Source organism: Pogona vitticeps, chromosome 3 (genome assembly GCF_051106095.1).
Source record: "Pogona vitticeps strain Pit_001003342236 chromosome 3, PviZW2.1, whole genome shotgun sequence".
Lineage (NCBI taxonomy): Eukaryota > Metazoa > Chordata > Lepidosauria > Squamata > Agamidae > Pogona > Pogona vitticeps.
This window is the reverse complement of record NC_135785.1, coordinates 188,456,076-188,481,015: the sequence shown is the minus strand read 5'-3', so window position 1 is coordinate 188,481,015 and position 24,940 is coordinate 188,456,076. Positions and strand designations below refer to the sequence as shown.

Here is a 24,940-nt window from a genome sequence, read left to right as displayed (position 1 = left end):
GTATGCCTGAAGAAGTGGACTTGTTCCATGAAAGCTCATATTAAAATATAGCAAGTTAGTTTTTATGGTGCCACATTTGTCTTTTTCTTTTTTTGGCCTTCCATTTCTTTTGCTACTTGTTGATATGCTTGCAGACTAACACAGCTACCACTTCGAAGACTACAAGTATGAAATCAGATTTAAAGAGTAATATTATGTGGGTAGACTATTTGGATGCAATCATTTTGTTCGCTTGCTTATTTTACCATACATATAGCTAAGGCTCACAGAGCTGCCTTTCCATCTAAAGCTCTCCAAGTCTAACATCCCGAACAATTGCTGAAGGTCTCTCAGTACCTAGGAGCAAATTTCCGAGGGACCCAGGAAGCACTGAAGGAAAACAAAAAAGGCCTCTTGCTTGACGTCTTTTATTCACAGAAGGGAAGCTTTGTGAAGGACGTGAGTGGTCACATGAAAGACGCAAATGGAAAGGAATGACTGACGGAAGGACGAGTCACTTGAGAGAATGTAATCCCTTACCCACTTGTCTTAGAATGGGACTCACTGAATTCTGTGGGAATTGCTTCTGGTTAGACAAACATCATAATGTACCTGTTTTAAGAAGTCGTTGTCCATGACACGTGCACGATACGTGTTTTAAGATGTGGTCCAAAGCACCACATTGCATAGGCTTCTCAATCACTTATAAAAGGGGAACGCTAGCATAGCATCGCACAGAACAACGGCCCAACCGATACTCATAAATGAAAGTATTTTTATCCCCTCCCGCTCGAATTCGTAAAAGCACTAAATCATCTTTTATTCGGGGACGAAGTCAACTCCACCCTCCCTCAATAACAAATGGAGGAGCCCAAGCTCTTGGCGCAGAAATAAACACTGGGAGCAACTACTTTGCGGAAGGGGGGGGGAGCTCTGCGTCATTGGTAAAAGAAAAAACCCGGCAGTTTGGAAGAATTTGGCGGGCCTGGCCCGGAGGGCCGAGTTCCTGTCGCAGGCGTGGCGCCTGGCTGGGAGGTAGGCAAGCAAGCAAGCAGCGCCCCACCAGCCCCGAGGGTTGGGACCGCGGCGGAGAGCTGCTTCGGACGCTTTGCCGCTTCGGCGAAGGGACAGCAAAGATGTTGTCCCGCAGGTAAGACACTTCCCTGGCCGGTCTGCGGCTCCGGCTTTTTCCCGGGCCGCCCTTGGCAGCCACCTAAGCCGGCGGGGCAGGAAAAGAGCGCCCTCGGCGCGGCGAAGAACGGAGCCGCGTGGCGCGGGAGGACGTCGGGCACCGACAGGCGAGCAGAGCAGCTGATCCCCCGGATGACAAGGCGGTCCCCTCTTCCCCTTTTTGTCCCGGAGCCTTCCTGCCCGCGTGCCGTGGGGAAAGCGAGGATCGCCAGCTGTTGCGTGGGGGCCGGCCTTTCTCTCTGGGAGGGAAGCACTCGCCACCCTTTTGTCGTCTCTGGCATGGAGGAGGCCGGGCTTGTTCCAGCCGGAAGAGAAAAAAAGCAGCCCTAAAGCACCGGATGTTTACTCAGAAAGAAAGCCCCCTTAGCATCTATGGGCTTCCTCCTCTCCGTGTGAACGGGGACTGTGGGCATGAATGGTTAACGAAGACTAATAGTGGAGGCGGGCACTGGTGGCTCCTGCAGGGTCTTTGCCTTGACACACAGACGGCCTTCCCCTGTGCCTGTTAAGTGCCTGTGCATTTTAGTGCAGTTTTTCTGAACAGTTACAGTGCACTACACACCACACCATCTGGGGCTTAAGTCTTTACGCAGGTGCGGGAAATGCAAATCCCACCAAAATGATATGGTACCTGCGAAGAACAGATGAAGGCACAGACGTTGCAAGAAGCAGCAAATGGGTCGCTGAAGTGCGGGTGCACAACTGGTACTGGTGAAAGGATAAGAGAGTAGAGGGAGGTGTGGGAAGAAAAAGAGAGGGTGGCTGTATAGGGCACCTCCAGGACTCAAGCCTCAGCCTCCCTCCCATTACTCAAGGAGGGAGAAACTGCAGTGATTGAATGGTGTGTATGTGTGTTGAAATGCTATCCACCCATATAACTGCTTACCCAGAGGTTGTGCAACTTCATGTGTCTAGACCAGTGGTTCCCAGCCTTGGGTAGTCCAGGTGTTCTTGGACTGCAGTTCCCAGAAGCCTTTATCACTAGCTGTGCTGGCCAAGGTTTCAGAGAATTGTAGTCCAAAACACCTGGTTTACCCAAGGTTGGGAACCACTGGTCTAGGCTGTTATTGAGCAAGGCAACAGTGCTTATGGCTGTTCACTCAGCTGTGGCATGGGTTTGAGTTGTATGTCTGGCCGTAGCTAGCTGAGGGTTAATCTGTTTGTGGGGATGAATACCCTGCCCTGTGTGTGTAAGACATTGCTCTCCATGGCTGAGTTGAAAAAGTGTTCAGGCCAGATGTACACACACTAATCCCAGGTGGCATAGGAAGTGGGAAAGAGACATGGGATGCATCCTTAACAGTTATCCGCTGTAGCATGGCTGTTCCTTTCCTGTAATTTACTGTGTGGTAGCACTCTGTCATGGCAGTCTTAGCTGTTGGAGCGGTGTTTCCTTTCACATCGTTGTCACCGATGGCAGCTTTTGAAATAATCATTTTCCTCCCACTGAACTGAACAGGAGGGCATTCTTTCTAGCAGATCTAGTACAGGTTGTCCCATTGACAGGGCATGGCTGTGAATCAGAGGAGTGTACCTCTTTACTTTATTGAAAGAAGTACAGTATTTGTCACACTCAATTCTTCCAATAAAACCAGTTCATTGTTTAACATGGCTTCATCGTTTTTAGAGTCTTGTTTATCATCATCCAACTTCAACAACAAATTATAAGTTTTAACATTATTAAAACTGGGTATCTCTTCATGGTAAGACAACGGGGAATAACTGTTAACATCTTGGGACCATTTGGGTCTGGCACCCATCAACTCTGGTGTGTTCTCAGCTCACTTCAAGTTTGTGGATGAAATGTCATAGCTCCTTGCTGTTCCCCCTTTGTCAAGCCATGTATCATTCTCTGTTGGGGTCTGAAGGGGCTGGGCCCACAGGAGTTCTCTAGACTCACTGTACATCTTTGCCTTTCTCTCCTTTGTTCTTCCCTCTTCACCCACGCTCTATATTCCTTCCTTTGCTTTTGCACTTCAGTCTCCCCTGCAGTATGGTGGCTTTCTATACATTTGTCGTCTCCATTCCCTTTCAGCGTACTCACGAGGCAGCTTGAATTCCACCTACTCTCCTGTCCAAGGATCTTCCCTGATCAACTCTACTAGCTCTTCCTTTTCCTCTCCTTTCTCCTCTCTACCCCAACATGCTTCTGCCTCTACCCCTCCTTCTCCCTCCTTCTTATTCTCCTCCTTTCCTGCCTGATTTGCATCCCCTTCAGCCTCTTCTTTTATTTCTACAGTAGTTTACTTAATTCCTTTTCTATCACTCCTGTCTCTTGTGCTTCTGTCTTTATTTGAGACTCGGACGGTACACTCTCCTGATCTTGGGTGAGGTGGCTCGTTGCCTCACAGCTAGATAGATGGAAGGTCTGACACAGTTTAACACACCTTTGTATATTTCTATATGCTGTAGTAGTAGACCTCAAACACTGGATTCTGTCCTTAGTGTATTTAAAAATACCATACTGAAGTTGACAGTGCTTAATATTCTTCTTGGTGCAGGTTGTTTTCATTCAGCAAAGCCTGTCCTGTCTTGACTAGGAGTCTGACTTCCTCCACTGATAGCTCTCAAGCTTCACTTCTTATGAAGGAAGGTAATATAACTGAACTGTGGATGATGTGACAATATGGCTTTTTGGACATAAGTGGTCATGTCGTAATGCATCTCAGAGTCTGCAGGGTGGTGAAGGAGAAAAATTGCAAGTTTTAAAACAAACAAGCAAATCTTATACTGATGGCAAAGCTCTGGATTGGAAAGCAATATTTGCTACTTTTCTGCTAGGTATTAAGACCTCTCTCTGTAGTAGAGCTATAGTGTGAAGGGAAAAAAACAAACCAAATAAAATAAAGAAATAAATATTAAATATATGCAGTGCTATATATATGCCTGGAAAATAAATAAAGGGTTATACTGTATTAATTTTGTAGTAGAAATAAATTTCCAGTATGATACAACATGTTAATCTGCATTTGGGCATCTTTGTCTTTGTTTTGTGACTGAATACAGAATAACCAGGAAAACAATATCAATATTTCCCCCCTTTTATTTTTACAGTTATGTTGTTAATATAAATTGCTTTTTCTACTTCACAGGGCAGTTACCCATTCATGTGAATAATGGTGTGTTGTGGTAACCTGTATGCATTTTAAAATGACTATATATCTGCAACTTTCTTGCTTCTATCTGTCTTGGTTGAAGGTTTAATGAAAAATTCACACTCACATTTTCTCTCAGCTATAATGGATCATTGTTGTTAATAACACTAAATAAGTTCACACTGCAAAGCAAATCAAGCTTGTCATTGATCAAAATAACATTGATGCATGCCTACATTGGATATCCAGTGCGGTGTAGTAGGCAGAATGATGGACTAGGACTCATCAGGAGGCCTCGGCTCAAATCCTTGCTCAGCCATGAAAATACACTGGGATGTATGGAACTGGTAAAACTGCCCGTAAATATCTCACTTTGAAAACCCTATTAGGGTCTCTATAAATTGGTTTCGACTTGATGGCACATAACAACAACAACGTCTACACTGACCATAACTTACCAGATTCAGAGCTTTATGTACAGACTAGGGTTCAATCTAGATACCTGCGTCAATTTATGTAGTTCTTTATCCTTCTGGCTCCTTCGTCCAAGGTTGCTAGCCATCCAGATTTTTGTTGCATCTGTTTTCCTCCTGCCTATTGTCCATACACACTCTTTTACAGGAATAGCATAAGGAAAAACATGCCTCTTCTGGTGATGGTGACATTTTGCAGAACTTTGAAATAAATATGGTCCAAATACTAGCACAAACACCTACTCCTGCCTGTTCGTAGGCTCTTTGAGAGGTTTTACCTCAGTCCTGCCTCCTTTTTTGTTTTTTTTTTGTTTTGTTTCACTGCTTGAGTTCCCAGTAGCTGCTACTTATCTCAGTTATACCTTTCCTCAAGACTCCTGTCTGCTCCACTCACTCTTCTTTTTCTTGTTTCCCAGTCTGTTGCCCATATTTATACCCTTCTTTAAAGGGTTCTGGCTCTGAGCTCCCTGAATTATGGGACCTCTTGTCTGTTCTCTTCCTACGCCCAAAAGCAGAGCTGGCATACACTGTCCGACAGCTTGAAATGGGAGAAGGCACTCAAGTGTTGCCTCGGATGTCTGCTGTGCATGGCCCCCAACATTGCTCAGGAACACTTTCAGGGCAGTGGAGGGGAAGAAAAAAAATAACATCATGTCAGTAGGGACAGCAGGTTGTTTCAGATTGCTGCCGATAATTACATTTTAGGGCCAAAGACCAGCATTAATTGCCCGTCTGTCTGGTCACCTTTGGAGAGCAGCCAGCCGTTTGCCTAAGGCCTGAGTCTTCAAAATCAAGGCGTCACGTGTGGATGGCCTCCCACAGTGGAAAGCTGAGTCTTAGCAAACAGTGGCTATGCAGTGGCTGTGCTTTAAGCACTGTGAGAGAGCTTTAAGCACTATGAGGCAGTATATAAGCAGAACACACACTTTTGCTTTGTGCTCTGAAGGTGAGCAGTCAGTCAGCAGCAATGCAAACTAACCTACTGCGGCCATTGCTGTCCTCTTCTTCCGCATCTTTCATCCCCCATAAGTAATTCTGTGTGGCAACTGTGGATTGGGGCATAGGTGCCAGGGGATTAGCTGGTGGTGAGTGGCTGGCAGAAGCTCTGCTGCTATCCCAGGCACTCCAGCACCTGAGGTAGCTTCCTCACGTCAGCTAACGGCCATCCCAACCCTGCCCCAAATTTAGGATGACTGTGAAGTTCTTAATCCCAGTGTAACTGACAGCTTCCCTCCTTCACAGCAGATGGACTGCAAACAGTTTTGTTGTTTGAACTGGTATAAAGGTAGCTCAACCATTTAGAATCAAACTGCATTGAAGATAGTTAGAAGCTGAAATCACAATAGTGGTCCAGAGATGTGGTTTTGGCAGACTTTTGCCTTTGAGTAACTGTACTTGGAAATGAAGCCCATGTGTACCTCCTTGTGACCAACTAGTAAACAAAGCGAGTTAATTTGCAAACTGTGGGAGGTATGAGAAGTTCCAGCTGTGATAAACAGATGTTTTAAGTATTTGATCTGTAATGTATAGTTTGCCCTTTAGTCCTGAAGTCTTCATTGCCAGGTATAATACAAGTGTGTATCTTACCCAAATGCAATTTTGTTAACAGAGCTTTGCTTGAATTAAAATTAACAGGAATGACTTGAAGAGTAAAGGTACATGGCTGTTTTACAGATGAGGCAGCTGTTACAGAATAATTTTAGGGATTATGGATTATGCTGTTGGACCTTCATATAACAGACCACACCTTTTTCAGTGCTAGCTGAAAAACAGTAGTGTTCTTGAACACTCTGCATGCCTTTCTTAGTAAAAAATCCAAATAACAGAACAATATATAAACTAATGGAACTCAAAAGGCATTTTATATGTAGTTACCATATGTTTTCATATATGCATTCAAGATTAAAGATAATTTATATCCTTAAAAGTATATATGATTTTGGGAACAGCTGCCAGAAGGCCTTTTATGAAGGGACATTTGGACATTTACGCTGTAGGTAACAGATTAGGCACATATGAATTCAAGTCAAAGCTCAGAGTACAGAAGCCCAGAGTAAAATTGGTTCTGTCCAGCTGGTGGGGGTGGTTTACATATGCTTCAATTATTTGACCTTGCTTTTGTCCAACTTCTGCCCAGTATGATCATCTAATCCAAAGGCTAATTTATAATTTCTGCAAATTGTTTTCTATTTGGATAGCTACAACAATTTCATCCACAGAAACCCAATTTTTTTGGGGGGGGGAAGGGGAAATGGAAACACATCAGATCCAAGTGTATTTTTTTCCACTCTGTAGTTGCACCCTGAGTCTGTTTCTGTCAGCAGTAAATGCTTGTTAGTTGGAAATGTCTCTTGACCACACCTCACTTCTGAAAGGAAACTTTTTGATTAGAGAAAGGAGCAGAGAAACATATTTGAATTGGGCAGTGAACTCCATAAAGAACAGAGAGGTTTCAAGGTGGAGTTTAGCTGGTATGGAAGCAGAGGTTCGTGCAGTTTCACTTTGGAAATCTGAGGACTGATGTTTTTAAAAACTGTAGAGTTTTCAGTGGCATCTGCACTTACTTATCCAAAGGTGACTGAATCCTACAGAGTTTTCTTCTGGGCTTAGTTGGGTTTTTCCTGTCACAGTTTCTCCTCTTGTCTTCCTGACCATTAGGGAGAATTGCACGGCAGCCTGCATTGCTGAGTGCCCAGTTGTGGTCCAGGAGAAATGTGTATTTTATGGGGACATTCTTCCGGACTGTATGCTAAAGTCTGGAATCAGGACTATGAGCCATTCTTCTGTGGATGTAAACCGTATGCAGGCTTAGGATATGAAATGTTTAAAGCTGTCCAAATTGTCCATTTGTAAACTGCATATATGAAGGCTACTGTTATGGCCCTTCAATTGATAGGTATAGCTGGAAGCAGTGGTACTCCTAGCATATTTTGATTAATTGAAAGCTGCATTATTTTTTAAAAGTCATATTACCAAAGCAGAACGTATATTTGTAACTTTTAAGCCTGCTGTGATGTCCCCTATTTACAATGGCATGTCCCCTACTTACAATTGCATGTCTACTAGAGCACTGATTATCTGCACTCTTTGCATGACTTTGTTGTATACATTTCTGCTTTTTGGAAGTACAGTCATAGTCTTTACTCACTGCTGCTCCTTGTCAAATATTTCTGACCGGTTTTTGTTCTGTTTCAGTGAGAAACAGATTGAGAGAGATAGTGGGAGCATCCACCAATTGGAGGTATGGTCCGTATAATTTTTAATGTGCCTGGAAAACAGTCCTGGAATGATGAAATAAATTATGGAATATAATGTTCAGAAACTGAACTAGCTGTCTTTTCTAACACTGAATGCCTTTGTTCTTAGGAAGAGGAGGGGGTGTAGGATTTCAGTTTCCAGACGCATGGCCTTGTTAGTCAGTTTCAACAAAAATAACAAAGAGTCCTGTAGCTGTGTAAAAATGAGCATACCTTCGTTATTCTTTAATGTGTTACCACACTCTTAGATGATAGTGGCATTTACCTAAGTGTGCCCATCCATTGTTTTACTTATCCTTCAAAACCAACTACAGCAAAGAAGGTCAGGATGTGATTACACTGGCATTTATCCCACTCTTTGTTCTGTTGCGGACATGGACAGGTTTGTTATTTTTAACAGTCATCAGGCAACATGATTGCTTGAGCGAACCAGCCGGTCCCCATAGCATTCTTATCTGTACCTTTCTGAATCCCTGTCAGGGGCTACTCATTTTTAGGTGCAGGTACAATAGTTTTGTTTTAGTTTGTTTCCAGCACATGCAGTTTTTGGGATAGAACCAAAGCAGAGCTTCCTGTTTTAATTTCCAAGCTGGTTTCCATTCCTTAATACCATTAGTAGCTGAAATAGACAACTTAGCCAATGATATTGCAAAATTCAAAAAATTCCTTCCTCTGCTCCTTTGTGAATCAGAGGAAGGAAGCAATTAAAAAAACACCCAATTAGGGCAGCACTAATGCACTGTACCTTAAAAAATTGAAAGCTTCCTCCTGGAAAGAGGTGGACCAAATAGGGTCATTGGTGTGTGGATGCCATGTGGATACAAAGATTGTACTACATGGCATACTGATCTCTACCAGAACTTAAGTGATCCAATTTAGTCCACACTAGTCTGCTCCAAATGAGCTGCCAAGCTGAGCCTTCCTTATTGTTACTCTGTTGTAAAAAAAAGCTTAAAACTGGTACCAAGGGCCATAACTCTGTTTATGATTAGATTAAAATTTAAACAATAGGTTCCAGCTCAAAGCTTGATATTTTCATTGTTACTGTCCACTGCCTGTACAATATTTAATGCAGTAATAATAGTTTCCCATTTGGTTGGTTTTTTTCCTCCACAGAGACCATGTGCAAGCAATGAATGAAAGAAAAGCCTTACATACACTTCTTGCCAAAACCCAAAGTGACCTGACCCCTCGGAAAATGAGTGACAGCTATATAGAAGTTATCCTACCTTTGGGGAGCCAGCCTGAAATAAGAGAGAAGTATCTCAATGTGCATAACACAGTCAGGTGAAAACAGCTATATTTAAATTTGTATTTCAGTCGTGTAAACACCGATCCATTTGGTGCTGTTGTGTTTACTGTGTTCCACTTCAACCTTTATAGGTTTGGTCGAATTCTTGAAGATCTTGATAGTTTAGGAGGTAAGTAACCACCATATGATTTCACTTATATAGTGATTCAACTTGCCCTTTACTGTTTTTATCTCAAAATATTTGGAAAAGAAGGAATGTGAGACTAGGGTAAATGTTTTGCCCAAGAGAGAGGTTGGAAAGGGATTTGCCCTTTTGTCCTGTAGAACCACATCTAACATTTTTCTCTCTTAACCACTGAAATGAAGGTATAATATGCATGATTTTCCTAAAAAAAAACCCCAACTATATTGGACAAAACTGGTATCAGCCTGCTTTGAGCAGGATGACAAGTGAGAGTCACAGGAGTGTTGTATTCTTACATATGCATGAAACTTACTTTTGGCTGGTTCTTCCTTCCATTTTCCCAGTCATCTCTGTCACATGGGAGCTGGTTTTACCAGGATTGTGCCTATGTTGTCTTGGAAAACACACACACACACACACACACGCATGCACGCACGCACGCACGCACGCGCGCGCGCGCGTCTCCCAAGCATCACCAAGACCCAGTTATTCAGCTGACCTTCATATCATCCAGCATGTTCCCTTTGCTGGTGCTCTGGTAAGTCTGACATGAGAGAAATGCAGAGCGATGAATGAATCAGCTGTTTGGAATCTGGGCGTGGCTGAGGAAACAAAGGGGAGAAGGAAGGAAGGGCAGATCCCTGTTGTAGTGCTAAAGTCTGCCCCTCCAACGGTCTTGGAAGGAAGCGAATCCCCCCCCAGAACCCCAATACCTTCAAGAGGGGGCAAAAAAGCTTGCAAAGTCATGGATTCTGTTTCTTGTGTCATGTGGGTGGTGAATAATGCAATGATATTATCACAGACTGATTTGGTACATTTTGAAGAACAAACGCTGTGCTGGGAAGTGCCCTCAGTCCACCAAAGTTCAGCAAAACTGCAGAGGAAGTCCCCGTTCCGTGGCAAAAGGGAAGTGTGAAGCTCCTTTCATCATACTGTGGGCAGCAAAAGGAAAAACGAATCAATGTTTTTGGGGCCCATCTCAAATTTCCTCCAGTTCCTTAGATTGTGTAGACGTGGCCACCTGCTTAGAAATAAGTGCCAGAAAATCAGAAATTGGTTCTATTTGGATCCGCAGTGCATCTTCTTAGGTGTTTTGTTTGGATGACTGAACATGTGAGTGGGATGGTCCATGAGCTTTCTTGGTATATCTGAGCTCTTAGGATACTTACTGTGATGAAACTAAGAGCACAAGTGTGATGTTTTATTCCACTGCTTAGAAGAAAACATATCTACTGAGAATAATTAAACGTTTCTTTTCTTTCTTTTCTGCAGTTCTCATTTGTTATACTCACACAAAACATGATGCTACACAGAGATCTCCTTTATCAATAGTTACAGCGCTGGTGGATAAAATTGGTATACAGTCTTGTTTTTTAAATTCACTAATAAATGTCCTGGGAATGCACATTGTGTAGTTTGATATTAAAACAGGGTAGACAGTTATGGGAATCAGTTTTCCCACTGTCTCTGCTGCAGGATAGACTGTGCCCCAAATCCTAACTTGGGGTTGGCTGAAAGTACACTTCTAGCATGCTGAAAGACCTTACCTCAGGAGAAGGGGAAAAAAAGGGGGGGTCGTATCCTAGAGGTTTCCTGGAGCACAATTGTACTTTATGAAATATTTTTTTAAAGTGTGGCCAGGTTCTGAGGTGGCAAAATTGGGCAGATGAGAGCTATAAATTCTGGGTACTGAGGCAGCTAGGTTTGTGGGAGACAACTTACAAAGCCGACTGACTCCTGCACTTTAAGGCAAGATACCTCAGAATTTCCTTTGATCTCTGGATGGTCTGACAAACATGCCTCTGCTTGTTCCCTGTAAATAAGACGGATGATGGATTTATTGAACTGGCCTTTTGGCTTGGCCCAAAGTTTACTAATGACTGCCTGCCCCCGCATTTGGAAAAGGACTGGCTTTGATGATGCAACCTGGCACTTGCCTGCCATTTTTAACATGCCTCAAGGTGAAAAAAAGACCCTTGGTATTTTCTTTTGCTGAGGGTGGAGTCAAGGGTGACCAGAACTGCTTCTGCAAATTTTATGTTCAGCCTTTTCCTGTTACTTTATAGCTTGTGAAAATAATCTTCCTTGGAATAAAAATGCCTGCCATCTGTTTCTACCATAGTTACTGACCTTCTATGTCTGTTCTCTGCTTTTCTTTCAATACTTTTTAGGTTTATGGAAGCAGCATATTTATCCAGACCGTGATATCAAGTTCACTGGGAATGTTTCATGGGTAGGAAAGACCTCAATGGAAGTGAAGATGCACATGCTTCAGGTCAGCAGATGCAAACTGTTCATTGTTAATAAGGAACTCAGATTTGATTAGCTATATGATGCAACTTATAGTGGAATGGTATTCATATTATGAAGAGTGTTCAGCTACGTTTTATTGGGAGAGAAGCTACAAAAGAAGTAGAATACCTTTTAGGACAGGATATTAGTAGCTATTATATGCATCCTTTGCTTCTCATCGCTTCAGGGTGACTTGCACTCACACAAGGACTATACTGTCTCTAGAATGTGTGTGTTCGTTTTAGTGTGCATTGGCTCTGGGCCATGTATTTATTTTGGCTAAAATATGGCTTATTTTATTACCCCTTTCAGTGTTAGATGTGGAAGTACAATGTTTGTTAACTGGATTGGTGTTCTTGTTAAATATTTAACTGACAGTTTACAAGTTTTTTTTTATTTGATGTCTGTATTGTTTTATTGTGAGATTGCATTTCATATTGTCTACCTCTCTAGTTACACTGGCTATTTTCTCTTTCTTAGAGAGGAAGAAGCAAGGCAGAATGTGATGATGTTGTTACCTAAAAATTGTTCATTTCTCATTACTGTTCAGTGTAACTGAACAATCTATGAATTGCTTGGAAAATACCCAATATAGGTCTTTCATGCACGCCACTCAGACAGTTGTCATTATCAGGGATAGGATGGCCTAATCATTCAGGGTCACATAACACATGCAGATACTTATTTCCTTATGTAGTGACCTGTCTTCAGGCATACAAATCTTTTAGTGCTATGTGCCTTAGACACAAGTGTGCAAAGCCATATTATCCCCCAGGTAACCATTTAAAAAACTAAAGCAGACTAATTTGCCAAATGCAGATCGAGGCAAGCTTGTGATAGCCTTTTCTTCTCGAAAGTTTTGTTTCTAATGACCTGTTAACTATACCATCCAGTTTGGCCTTCAGACATTGTGAAGTCAGGATGCCAGTGTAGTCAATCCAGCAGGAACATCTGATATGAAAAGTCCACTTGATGCAAACACTGCAAGAATGATGAGGCTTTCTCCCGATCTTATGCAAGGTACCCAGTGACTCCTTGTGCAAGCAAAAGCCCCATCAGAAACAATAGGGTTGATATCTGGCTTCTGCAATGGCAAGTTGGAGATCATGGGAGCTTCACAGGTGAAGTGTCACATTCTGCCATGCAATGAACAGGATACTGCTTAAAATGTAATTGCTTTATCAGGAGAATGGCTTATGAAACTTGATTTTCCTCTTTTTGTTTTCTTCAGCAACATGATGATATCTATGCCCCTGTGTTAGATGCAACTTTCGTCATGGTGGCCCGTGATCCAGAAAACAAAAGGTAATGATTCTAGCAGGCCATTGGAAGTAATTGCAGAATGACAAGTTTCTGGTGTGGGAAGACAGGGAGGGACTATATTTTTAAACAGTTAGGGAGACAGGAGGAAAGTTTTGGTAAACTACATGAACTACTAAAAATGTTTTTTTTAATTACTTTGTACAATCTAGATGAGAAGAACAGTTATACAAGGTACTCAGTCTCTTTCAGTCTTGCTGAAACATCCCATAATTCATGTTATGTGAATGTTACTCTGCCCTTGTTTGGAAAAGTAAACATAGTTAATACTTCACCCAGAAAATGGGCTGTAACTTGATTGGAAATTTAATGCAGTAATTATATTTAAATGGTCTCCATAACAGACAGTGAGTGAGACTAAATTTAAAGTCTTAAGTGTCAGCTTTCTCAAAGGCAAACATTATTGCTGAGTAATTAAACAGTTTTTAGTGTGGACATAGAAGGATGTTCACTTTTTAGTTGTTGTTGTTGTTTTTTTGCATTCTCTCAAAAATGTTTCTGTTATCTACTACTGTTCTCCTTTCTTTCCCCAAAGCATAAAAAGCCTAAAAGGGAAATTTTAAAGTATGCCAGGTAAATTGCCGAAGCTAATTTTCATGAGTCATTAATTTGAGGATTATTAAGTGTGCATGTCTATAGGGAACTCCTCTCTCTAGCAACCCTTCCATGATGGAGATTCTCTAGCAAATCTTTTATAATATGTGGATGGATAGATAAGAATGGAGGGCATGGCCTTTTTGATCCTATAAAGCAAAACAAAAAATTTCAGCATCCTTTCTCCCTTTAAGGTTCTTTCCCTTTGCTGAAAAGTCTGAGGCCACTTCATGGGAAATGTACAATTACAGGAGCTGGAGGTCATTTAAAATTAGGAATGATCAGATAAGTGGCATAAAGATTGACAAGCTCCTGACCTTCTCTGTAGCCTGTGCATCTCAGATTCCCTTTTGGACATTCCTGTTACATTGATGTGGGTCTCCCCTTGTTTTGAAGCATACTCTTTACAAGAGTTTTCACAACATGCTGCTGAAAAGGTATTCATGGAAGCACCCTTTAGATTTCATGTTAAATAGTAATTTTGACTGGATAATAGAATGCTTTGTATGAAATGTTTAGTATTACTTTTCCTCTTCAGTTCACTTTCAGTGAGTAATTCATATTATGGGAGTGACAAATGTTTCTGCTAATTGATTAACAATGTGGGACTCACTCAAAAGTGAAGGTCTGCGCTTTCATTTTTTTCCTCTGTAAAACTTAGTTTTCTGTATTTTTTTAATGTATCCATAGGCCAGCATTTGTGAATCCATTGATTCTTGAAACTCCAGAGGAGGAAAAAATATTCAAGGAAGGAGAAAGTAAGTAATGCACTCATTTTGATGGTGGGAGGATTTCTGGTTGTGATCTTCTTTGAAAATAAGAAAAAGTATTGTTTTGTGAGAGAAGGGAAGTAACAGAGTAACATCATCTATGCATTCCAACATTTAGGAAAAGGCTGTCTCCTGCTTGGGGAATCACATCATCACCTACCACCTGAGAAGCTATTTTGAAAAATAAATGGGACTATTTTCTTTTTGGGGTGGTATGCTGTGCATCCCAAATCACTAACATAGCTCAAAGTGTGCTTATAGTTTCATATACAGGTTAATTAGAGATTTTAATTTGTCATTATTTTTTTGAAGTAAAAGAGGTGAGTAGATAATGCTGCTGGATATAATTTCACTTGTTTTACTTGTTTTATAGTATGAGCTTTTTTTTCTTTAATTGATTAGTGAACAAGATCAGAAGAATTGATTCTAGTAAAGCCTCCTTGCTTAAAATGGCTCCTACAGCAGAAGAAAGAAACATTGTCCACAACTTATTTCTTAATACATTGGACACAAGGTAAGTGGTCAATTGACTAGTCTTTAAAGTTACTGCCTAGAACTGGGATGGCTGATTTGAATGTTCTGAACTGTAAAAATTGATCATTTTTCTCTCTCATTTGCTATTATTACCAAAGGTTGATTTTACCTATATGTGCCCGTTGTAAACTCTAAGATGTTTGTTTATGCCAACGTAATAGGAAACAGCAACATCAAGAGAAGTAGTATAGTTTAGCTTCCCTGTATACTAGTAGGAAGGAATTCACTGAGCGTTCAGGTATGCTCAAACACATATACAGTATACAAAATGGTGCCATATGTACATAGATTTCAGGGAAGCCACTTACAAAATTAAATGGTCAGAACTCCTGAAACCAGCTGAGTGAGGAATGAATATGCCCAGTGGTTATAAAAGAGTAACAGGATGGCAAGCAAACCGTGGGAGGGGGAGTAGAATGGAATTGCTTAGAAGAAGAAGACATGGTTGGCTGCTGTCCTGTACAGCAGCGGTCCCTAACCTTTTTGGGACCATGGACTGGTTGGGGGCGTCGGGCTCCATGCGTGGGGGCACCCCCACACTTGCGGGTGGACATGTCATACTTACGGAGGGGCATGTCACTCTTGTGGAGGGGCGTGTCGTGCCTGTGTGCATGTGCGTGAGTGCAACAAGTCCCTCTGTGAATGTGACATGCCCCTCCCCAAGTGCAACTTGCCCACCATGTCTGGGGGTGGGGTTGGGGGTGGAGATCCGTCTCCGCAGCCCAGTTCCAGGAAGCCCACAGACCGGCACCGTGCTGTGGACCAGGGGTTGGGGACCCCTGCTGTACAGGAGTATTCTGTACCTTTTTTTGCATGTTCCATGTATGAAAGCATTAAGAGCCGTGCTGTATCAGACCAAATGCCTATCTTCTAGTCCACTATCCAGTTTCCCACAGAAATCCACAAGCAGGATATGCAGATCAATAGCACCTTCCTGTTGCTGTTCTCGTCGGTCAGGTAATTGAGAGCCCCCCCCCCCCCCATCTCTGAATCCTGAGGTGCCATATCACCACGATGGCTTGAAGCCACTGAGAGACCTTTTCCCCCCTCTAAACCTTTTTAACGTTACCTAAAGCTGCCCATACCATATCTTCTGGAAGAACTCTGGTGTGTTAACTCTGTTCTCATGAGGAGGTCTGTATGTCCCAAGGCCTGCTCTCTCAAGGTTCCCAGCCTTGGGTCCCCAGAAGCCTTCACCACTAGCTGTGCTGGCCAGGATTTCTGGGAATTGTAGCACAAGAACATCTGAGGACTCAAGCTTGGGAACCACTGGTCTAGAGATCAGGTAAGAACTTCATTCTTAATACTGTTTTGGGATAAGATGGAAACTTCGACATTTTTATCCTTCTTTCTTTTCATAGGACAATGAGTTTTCGAAGTCGTGTGTTGCCACCCAACTCAGTGTGGATGCAGGATACGACTTTAAAGGGATTGGAGATCTGTCACCCACAGGTAAGTTAGCATTGCCAAATGAGTGGGCTAGAATCTGGTTGTCTCCGATCTATAGATGTTTGGCTCCTGATCCAAATTTACATTTTTAGGGGCACTTTCAGTAATGGATACATTGGGATTAAACGTTTTGACTTCTGTTGATGTTAAGTGAATAGTCTTGAGTAAATGTTCATAGTTGCACAGTAAGTTTGAGCCGCCAACAGAGGGCAATTTACCCTCTAATTATAATACTTTCTAAGAGCCTTGTGGCACAGTGGTTAAACTGCAGTACTGCAATGAAGACTCTGCTCATGGCCTGAGTTTGATCCTGGTCCCAGGCAGCCAGCTTGAGGTTGACTCAGCCTTCCATCCTTCTGAGGTCAATAAACTGAGTATCCAGCTCATGTGCGGGAGGGGGGATGTGACAGCAATGTGTGGTTTACATAACTGAATTGCAGACCACCCAGAGAGTACTTTAAGCACTGGGAGGTGGTATATAAACAGCACATTTTGCTTTGGTTTTGCTTTACTTTAATGCTAACATTTAATATGTTTTTAAAAAATCTGTATTCTAAAGCTGTTTCTAGCTGAAGATGACCTACCAAGCATAATAGTTATGCATCCCTGGTTGCTGGCTGCTGTAAGGGTGATGGCTGAGATGCTGGGCTATCTGACATATTTAGGTCATTATTTTTGTTTCTTAGCCTGGTGTTAGTGTGGATTATGCCCATAAAGGGGTCTGGCTCTCATTTTCCAGTTACAACTCACCCTGCAGCTATGAGTTCTGTGTCTTTTGTTGTGATATATTGTAATAGGATAAAATGCTTCAATTTTTCTTAACAGCTTGATGGAAAATTTGGAATAAAGATGCAGTTTAAGGTAACGGTTTATGTAACTGCACCATTCGGTGTCTATGTTGATATCTCGATATAGGAACGTAACATTTTCAACAGAATCTTTGGGGGATTCCTCATGAGAAAGGCATATGAACTTGGATGGGCTTGTGCCTACAGTTATGGGTAAGTTGAGAATATGTCTGTCACCCAATACATTTCAGAAGTAGGAGATAAGGGCTCATCTATCACACACACACACCTGTTCCCTCTTTTCTTAGCAGTGCCCTATTCAGTGTGAACAAGGTGAAGACTATATAAAGGAAGTACAAAAACTAATTTATTTTACAGGTTCCATGTGTGCAAAGGTATCTGGGTTAATTTTATAGGAACAGGTAGGTAGAGTATGCCCTTTGTGGTAAGTGAAAAGCTACAATGTGTGGCACAATAAACATCCACTATGCTGATCAATAAAGATGTTAGTAATTGCTACTCTTCTTACTTTCTTAAAACACATAGTCTTAGGACTTTACCACATTACAGGTGATTTCTGGTGCGATTCTTTCATACAGCAAAATCTGCTTCATATTGGCCCACTACAGTATCACAAACTAAATGTTGTATTAAATTGTGGATATGAATCTTAATATATGATTTGCAAACTGCATGCCTAATGACAGATCATTCTGCAGTAATTATTATCACAAACCATCAACTGTTACCCTGTGAAAAGGTAAACCAGTACTGTTGGCCATCTCAACAAATTTATTTCAAACTCATTCTGAATAGGGTTTTTGAGTTCTACTGTATTTGTTCTTATGTTCCATCAAGCAACCCAAACAAGGTTTTTGAGGTGAGATATTTAAGCAGTGGTTTTACCAGTTACACACCCTCAGTGAGTTTCCATGGCTGAGTGGGGATTTGAACCCAGGCTTCCTGAATCCTAATCTGTTTTTTTACCCACTGCACCAAACTGGTGAGTTGTATAGATATTGTATTTACAAAGGCTTTCACGGTTGGGATCTAATGATTGTTGTGTACTGTCCTCTGAAGATGGTGGCCACAGAGACTGGCAAAACATTAGGAAGAACAACCTTCAGAACACGGCCAAAGAGCCCGAAAAACCCACAACAACCATGTATAGATATTGCTGTTCACAGTGAACTTTGTATTGCCACATTCAAGACGGTGGCAGCCAGGGATCACACAAGTAATTTTATTGTGAGAAATAAGCTCTGGTCATCAGGTGTTGAGGGTTTCCCTCTGGTGATGTGTATGGGCTATACCTCTTGGGAGAAAACTATGCAGTAGAGAAGTGAGAGACAAAGACCAGAGCTTGTTTTACAATTTTACTTTAGGGACTAAAGCTCTCAAAACCTTCCCGTCACCTCTGTCTGGACTCTGACAAACACTTCTAGCTTAAGAGAATTGCAAGAGAGAAGAGGGCTGCTTGCAAGAACCAGTGTGCAAGAAATGGATTTCTGGGAGTCCACGTGGCCTTGTGCCAGCCTTAAGGATCTGGTCCTGCTCAAATATTCATCCAGGCTTCCTTCCCAAATCTATGCATGAGGATATTAGTCCTGTTATATGTATGGTACTGCATGATAAAATGTAGGAATTGGAGATTGAGCAGGAGCTTCAGTAGGATTCACCAGGATCAGCTGAATGGTATAAGATGGCATGATTTTAATATTTTGGACAAACTAGTTCTTGAAACAGTTCTCACTGAGCCTCTCTTTGTTAATTTCTGGTTGGCCTCACAGGATATAATCTATCACAAATTCCCAGTTTGCTAGTTTCTGTTACATGTACTTCAGAACCTAAAATTTACCATGTTTGCCTTCTAAAAACGTATTTTCCTCTTATGCCAGAAACTTCAGGCCGTATGTTGTGGCTGTAGATGATATAATGTTTCAAAAACCAGTTGAGATTGGATCCTTATTGCTGCTTTCTTCCCAGGTAATGTTTATTTCATCTGATGATCTTTATAGACCATGTTTCTATGAATAAATTAGGTTACTCTGACAGCCACCAATCCCAAGTCAGAAACCTCCTTGTTCAAGTAGTGTACAATGTTACATCTACCTTGTTCAACTCTTACTTGCAAATCCAGTAACTTTATTATCTTAATATTTTCAAGGTATGCTACACTGAAAAAAATTACATCCAAGTTCGAGTGTATAGTGGAGTTTATGATCCAGATTCCAGAATCCACCAGACAACCAATGTCTTCCATTTCACATTTATGATAGAAAAGGAGATACCAAATATTGTCCCCAGGACATATGGAGGTGAGTAGGAGTTTGGATGCACATCTCACAGTAACTCTGATGATGGTTTAAGAATCACTGTTTTGTAAGGTCACTGGGTCCAAGAAAAGTTCACTTTTGCTGTTTCACTCCTTATACTGCTCTTCATATCCCAGTTTCTACCCGAGTTCATTCATCTGACCTGTACTATTGTAATTTGTGTATTCTGTTTTCATTGTTCATGCAGTTTACATTCTACTTTATTTCGCTCATGCCCGTTTTCAGTATGTTTAATTTTTTCACTGTCTTTCATATGAACTTCTCAGGTACTCTGTTATGATGGGAGAATATTCTTGCTTTCATCTTTACTCTAGAAACAGGCAGGTTAAAAAAAGCCCCAAGGATCCTTTAGTATGTCGAGAACAAGTGTGAAAAATGAAGTGAGTTGGGCTTTTGCTTAAGTATAAGCCTAGTTTTTCAGCACAATATTTTTGCTGAAAAAGCACCCCTTCAGCTTATACTCAAGTCAGTGTCAAAATTGCATGTTCTCCCCTGCAGTGTGGGTGTTCTCCGGACTCCCCCGTTCATCTACAGGTGCCTGCACCCTCTGTGGGTGGTCCAATGATCCGGGTTAAGTAGACTGCATTTCCACTTCCAGGACACTCCCATCCTCCTCCTTCTGCATAATCTGTGTACCCACCTTCCTCCTCCCACCTTCTTCCTCCATCCTGTTACACAGCAGTAGATAAGTGCAGCATCTGGTATGAGTCCTCTCTCCGCAGGCAGTGAAGTGTGTCTCGCAGCTCAGAAGAGCAGTATCTTCAAAAACATTAAACCTACTGATGCCTCAATGTAATTTTATTGGTATCTATTTTTATTTTTGAAATTTACCAGTAGCTACTGCATTTTCCACCCTCGACTTATACTCGAGTCAGTAAGTTTTCCCATTTTGTGGTAAAATCCGGTGCCTCGGCTTATATTCGGGTTGGCTTATACTCGAATATATACGGTATGTCATCTAAAGAAACTTTAAGAAGTGTTGCTATAGATTGTCCTAAGCATTTTTCCTCCCTCCCTTTGTTTTGTTTTAGAATCCATGTTATATTTAGATGGGAAGCGGCATTTTGATTCTACTATGAAAGAAAACATGTGATATCACCATACCAAAATGCTACCTTTGGAAAGAGATTGCCATGGAAGCTTCTGGCACACTGTTTATCAGAGAGAGGTGTGACAGGACATCAGCTCAAAATTAGTATTATGATTTCAGAAGACTATCTCAAATTCAGAAATACTCCAAAGCATGTAATTTTGTATCTACATATTATTGCTATTTATATAAATTATGTTAGCTTGACTTTGATTTCTTGCATTTTGTGTATTTCCTTTTTTTACAGAGTAGTTAATACAATATAATGACTATCAGAAATCATTGAGAAGGTAAAGAAACTTACCTTGTAAGTCTGGGCCAGAGGAAGTAAGTTTTACAAGAAATCGTGTTCCTTTGGATTTATATTCTTCATGATTCAGAGGCAGTGAAATTAAGAGCAGTGACTTGATGAAACTATGTAAATTCTTATACATTACCGGGAAAGGGTTAATCAGTTGCATGGTATGGAAGCCACATTAAGACCTTGGCTGTCAGTATGGACCATCCATAGACTGGTCATGCTGAGAGGAAAGGACAACTCTTGGAGGAAGAGAAGTGTTGACAAATCTGATGCCACCCATTGATGCAAATCTCCCTGTGGTACAGTCATCATATAATAGAACTGCAATTATAATGCTGACTGCTGCTCAGGACAAAGCATAAACTATGCAGAGTTAGAAGGTAATTTTCACAAGGCACAATAGCCAGTTACTACTGTGCCAAGTTGCTGCTTGTAACTTACTTGGGTTGATCAAGAACATATAATGAATCCAGCTTTTCATACTCTCTTATGCTGAAATGTTTTACTAAATGTGTATGCTTATAATAAAAATTATATATACTTAATTAAATAATGTATATGTTCTTCTAAGTCACACCAGTTAGATTATCTTCTAGGTTAGTTGGTGTCTATCTCATGCTGTTTTGTCAACATGGATTATTATTTGGTTAAGGCAGGTTTTCAGTTGGTGTTCCTGTAAAGCCTGGAAGCTTCTCTAGTTTATTTTTTGAGAAAATTATTATTGTTGGACAAGCTTTCTTGAAAAACAGCTCATCTATCAGTCTCTGATTAGATGAGCTTCCAAGTGAATTGTTCTAGACTTATTTCAGGAGGCAAGTCTCAAAGGGCTGCAGACATACATTTAGTAAGCCCAACATATTTAGGGACAAAATTCTTTCTTCAGGAAGTCTATTGCAATTCCCCTGATGTTTCTACAACTGGAAGAATGCAAGACCCTAGTTTTGTTCCTTAAGACGTTTAGACAGTTTGGGACTTGACTGTTTCCAGATTTTATATGAGGCACATGAGCGGTTCTTTTAGTACCTGTAAGATTATTGAACTTACCATAAAGCAGCGATGGCGAACCTATGGCACACGTGCCACAACTGGCTGTGAGGGTTCACTCTGTGGTTCCCTTTTTTTTTGGATAAATCATGAGACTTGTGTAAGGGTATGGTGCCATCATCTTGGGGTTCGGTCTACCCGACATCTCTGGCTGTTGTAATGGTCGCCCAGGGTCCTCCCTGTAGTCTCTCCATGTCGCTCACTCTCCATTCTATCTGTTCTTTCCTCTTTCCTTAGTCTCCTCCGCCACTCCCTAGCCTCTGCTTCACCCCAGTAGGAGGGTCTTGGGGGTATCTCCCTTCTCTTCCTATAATCCTTCTTCGGTACTTAGTCTTTCCCAAACTCCAGTCCATGGATCCTCCATCCAGACCCATTCCCAGCCTGGAGGCAACTGACTGCCCTTTTTATCTCTGCTGTTCCCGCCTCTATCTCCACCCTCTTTCTTCCTTCTGTTCCCGCCTATCTCTCTTGAGTTTCCTCAACTATTAACCCTTGTATCTCCCTCTCCAAGTCCCGGGTATCTGTTCCCCCACTGTTCTGTTTTCCTGAGAGGTGAAGTAGGCAGTGTCTGTATTTCTCTCTCCAGTGTGGGGAAGGGACAGCACTCCAGTGGGAAGACCACGACCCTTGCCCCCGGTCTCAAACTGGCACGCAGAGCCCTTTCTGCAGGCACATGAGCTGTAAGTCGCCGGATCGCTACTCCCCCCGCCCCCGCACAGCCAAACCTGAGAAGGCGGCTGCAGCTGTGGTGCTGGCACTTCAACAAGTGGATCCAGAGCAGCTGGCGCTGGATCCGAGTGGGGTCTCAAGGCACATCAGTGCCTGGGATTCCCTTTTGCTGCACTTCGGTTCCGCTGCTGGCACGGCATGCCGCCCACTGGTTTTTTTTTTCCAGTTTGGGCAGGTGAGCCCAAAAAGGTTCACCACCACTGCCATAAATGATTCACATATTGAGCAAGAAGGGAAAAGTTTTTGACTCTACTGCAAACAGGTAGCTCACAGTCCAATCTTCTGGGTTAATCAATCAATTCTCCAAATATTATGGACCAGTCTAGCATAAATAACTTTCTAAAAAAACATTATTCTACCAAAGATGAAAATGGCTAGTTGGGACATGAATGACAAGAAGTGCATCAATGAAATGTGAGGCAGGAACCAAAGAACTGTCTCCTCAGGGTTATTCCCTCCTCTTGAAGGACCCTTGGAGAATTCTGATTGGTTATTCAGTTCTGGCCTATCGGAAGCAAGTAGGAAGTAGAACCTCAACTACAGGAAAAACACTACTTTTATTAGGTAGCCCCAAAATAGTACTTCTACTTTGTTGAAAGCTTCCTTTAGAATGCAATTGATACAACAGTGGTGAAAACGCAGGTCAGCTCATCAGGACCGATCAACTGCTACTATTAGTCCATTATTTTCTCTCTGAGATAGCATGGAACATTAAATGCACAATGCAAGTTCCTTCCTGGGCCAAAATTAGTGTTTTTTCTTAAGAAGGAACCATCTTCCCTAACAAATTGCTTAAAATAACAAGAAGCTGCCTTTTTAGCATCTGTTACTCTTTCTGTGAATGCTTCTATTTCTCTGTGCTGGCTACATTTCAGTTTATTAGCTGGAGTATTTCATCATTATTTTAGTTTATCAGCTGTAGCACTTTTAAATAATGAGAAGGTAATTCCCTCTGAATAGTAGTTTGAAATTCAGTCATGCCTTCAGTGCAGATAAGAGGAATTTCACATAACTTCAGTGACTATTGGATAGTATTGTTCCTCTGGATACAGATTCAGACACTACTACTGTGTGTACCGAGTTGAAATTTCATATTTCACATTGCCTTCTTTGCAAGAACTCAAACAACTAGGACACTAAATGGTCAACCCAAACTGACTAGTATGTTGCTTATACCGGCTTCAAAATCCTTATTTCTGTTGATTACCTCTCATGGTTTTTGAAAAACATGTTGACAAAATACTAAAAGTCTGAATCGCTGCATTTGAGTATACAAGGCTCAGTACATCCTAATTAAATTTGAAAGTGTATGTGTGAAGGAGGAGACGTTAGTGTGCCGTCCTCACCGAAGCAGACCTCAAAGGAAAACCAGGGATGCGTGGAGGGAGTTTTGGTTGAGATAGAAAGATATGAGAGGGAGGAGAGGAAAACTCTAGAAGTGTGCTTAGCAGATGCCAAAGGGGAGGAGCTAGACCTCATTGTATGGGAGGAGATTATAAAAGAGGAAGAAGAGGCGCAGCAATTCAGAATCGTAACAGACGGGACCACGAAATGCATGAGAGATAAAGCTGTACAGACGGGAGATGAGGGAGATGCAGAGGCGGCCAGGAGGTTGATAAAGGAGTTCCCTAACCTAAATACAGGTGGAGGTTTACTCCCAGACCCTCCCATAGCCAAGCCGGGCAAAATGACGATCAAACCACTAGAATGGACAATAGTGGTCTACCCCCGCAACCAGTGTTGGGGGAGGAAGGTGATTTGCTCCAGTCCCTGTTTCAACCTGCCACCACGCGAAGGGGACTGGGCAAGACACCCTTGCTGTGGAATGGTTTGCGTGGTCCGGAGCACGCCCTTGCGGGCGATGACAGCTCAGGAGCGCTTTGGTCCGGCCCCAATGTGAGGAGCGATATACAAGATTTTACCAGAGTTCAGCATGTTTGATCTATTTGAGTTAGTCAATGTTGCGGTTACTGAGAATAAAAAGGATTTGTTCAATTTTTAAAATCGCCTCTGACTCTTATTCCCGCCCAAACAAGGGGACCGCCTCTGGTTTCAGGAGAACCTGATTACAGTATACTAAAGGGAAAATGTCAAGTTTTGTGAGAGTAATAACATACTCTAGTGGCAAATACATATGGAAAGCATGGGAGTGTGAAAAATGCAGGGCACTTGGATTGAAATCTTTCAAATGTACAACCGGCATGTGCTCACTGGAACCGCTGGAGTGAATTCTTTGAGAACGGCTGTTTGTTATTATTCCTG

The 24,940-nt window shown here is 41.9% G+C and overlaps 1 protein-coding gene across 6 annotated transcripts; it reads left to right on the top strand.

The window, feature by feature from the left end:
• The first annotated feature begins 203 nt into the window (after positions 1-203).
• Positions 204-21,458, top strand: ACOT9 (acyl-CoA thioesterase 9). 6 transcript variants are annotated; one of them, XM_020789190.3, is made up of 16 exons: positions 204-1,129; positions 3,672-3,763; positions 4,263-4,289; positions 7,934-7,979; positions 9,112-9,282; positions 9,379-9,416; positions 10,704-10,787; positions 11,603-11,706; positions 12,955-13,028; positions 14,328-14,395; positions 14,810-14,921; positions 16,303-16,393; positions 17,306-17,391; positions 19,077-19,164; positions 19,346-19,496; positions 20,546-21,458. In XM_020789190.3, exons 1-16 carry the CDS (start codon positions 744-746, stop codon positions 20,605-20,607), a joined length of 1,680 nt encoding a protein of 559 aa, XP_020644849.3. In that variant the 5' UTR covers positions 204-743; the 3' UTR covers positions 20,608-21,458. The 6 variants fall into 6 exon arrangements, with proteins under 6 accessions (XP_020644849.3, XP_020644850.3, XP_078246571.1 ...); XM_020789191.3 differs by lacking the exon at positions 4,263-4,289; XM_078390445.1 differs by lacking the exons at positions 19,346-19,496; positions 20,546-21,458 and adding an exon at positions 17,557-17,600 and having other exon boundaries at positions 19,077-19,160.
• Positions 21,459-24,940: the final 3,482 nt, after the last annotated feature.

Excerpts from the sequence above, each read along its gene's own strand:
- ACOT9 (XM_020789190.3), top strand. The coding sequence starts at position 744 with ATGAAAGTATTTTTATCCCCTCCCGCTCGAATTCGTAAAAGCACTAAA. Across the intron at positions 4,290-7,933 it reads ACCCATTCATGTGAATAATG|TGAGAAACAGATTGAGAGAG; the intron begins GTGTGTTGTGGT and ends GTTCTGTTTCAG. Across the intron at positions 19,165-19,345 it reads TATTGCTGCTTTCTTCCCAG|GTATGCTACACTGAAAAAAA; the intron begins GTAATGTTTATT and ends AATATTTTCAAG.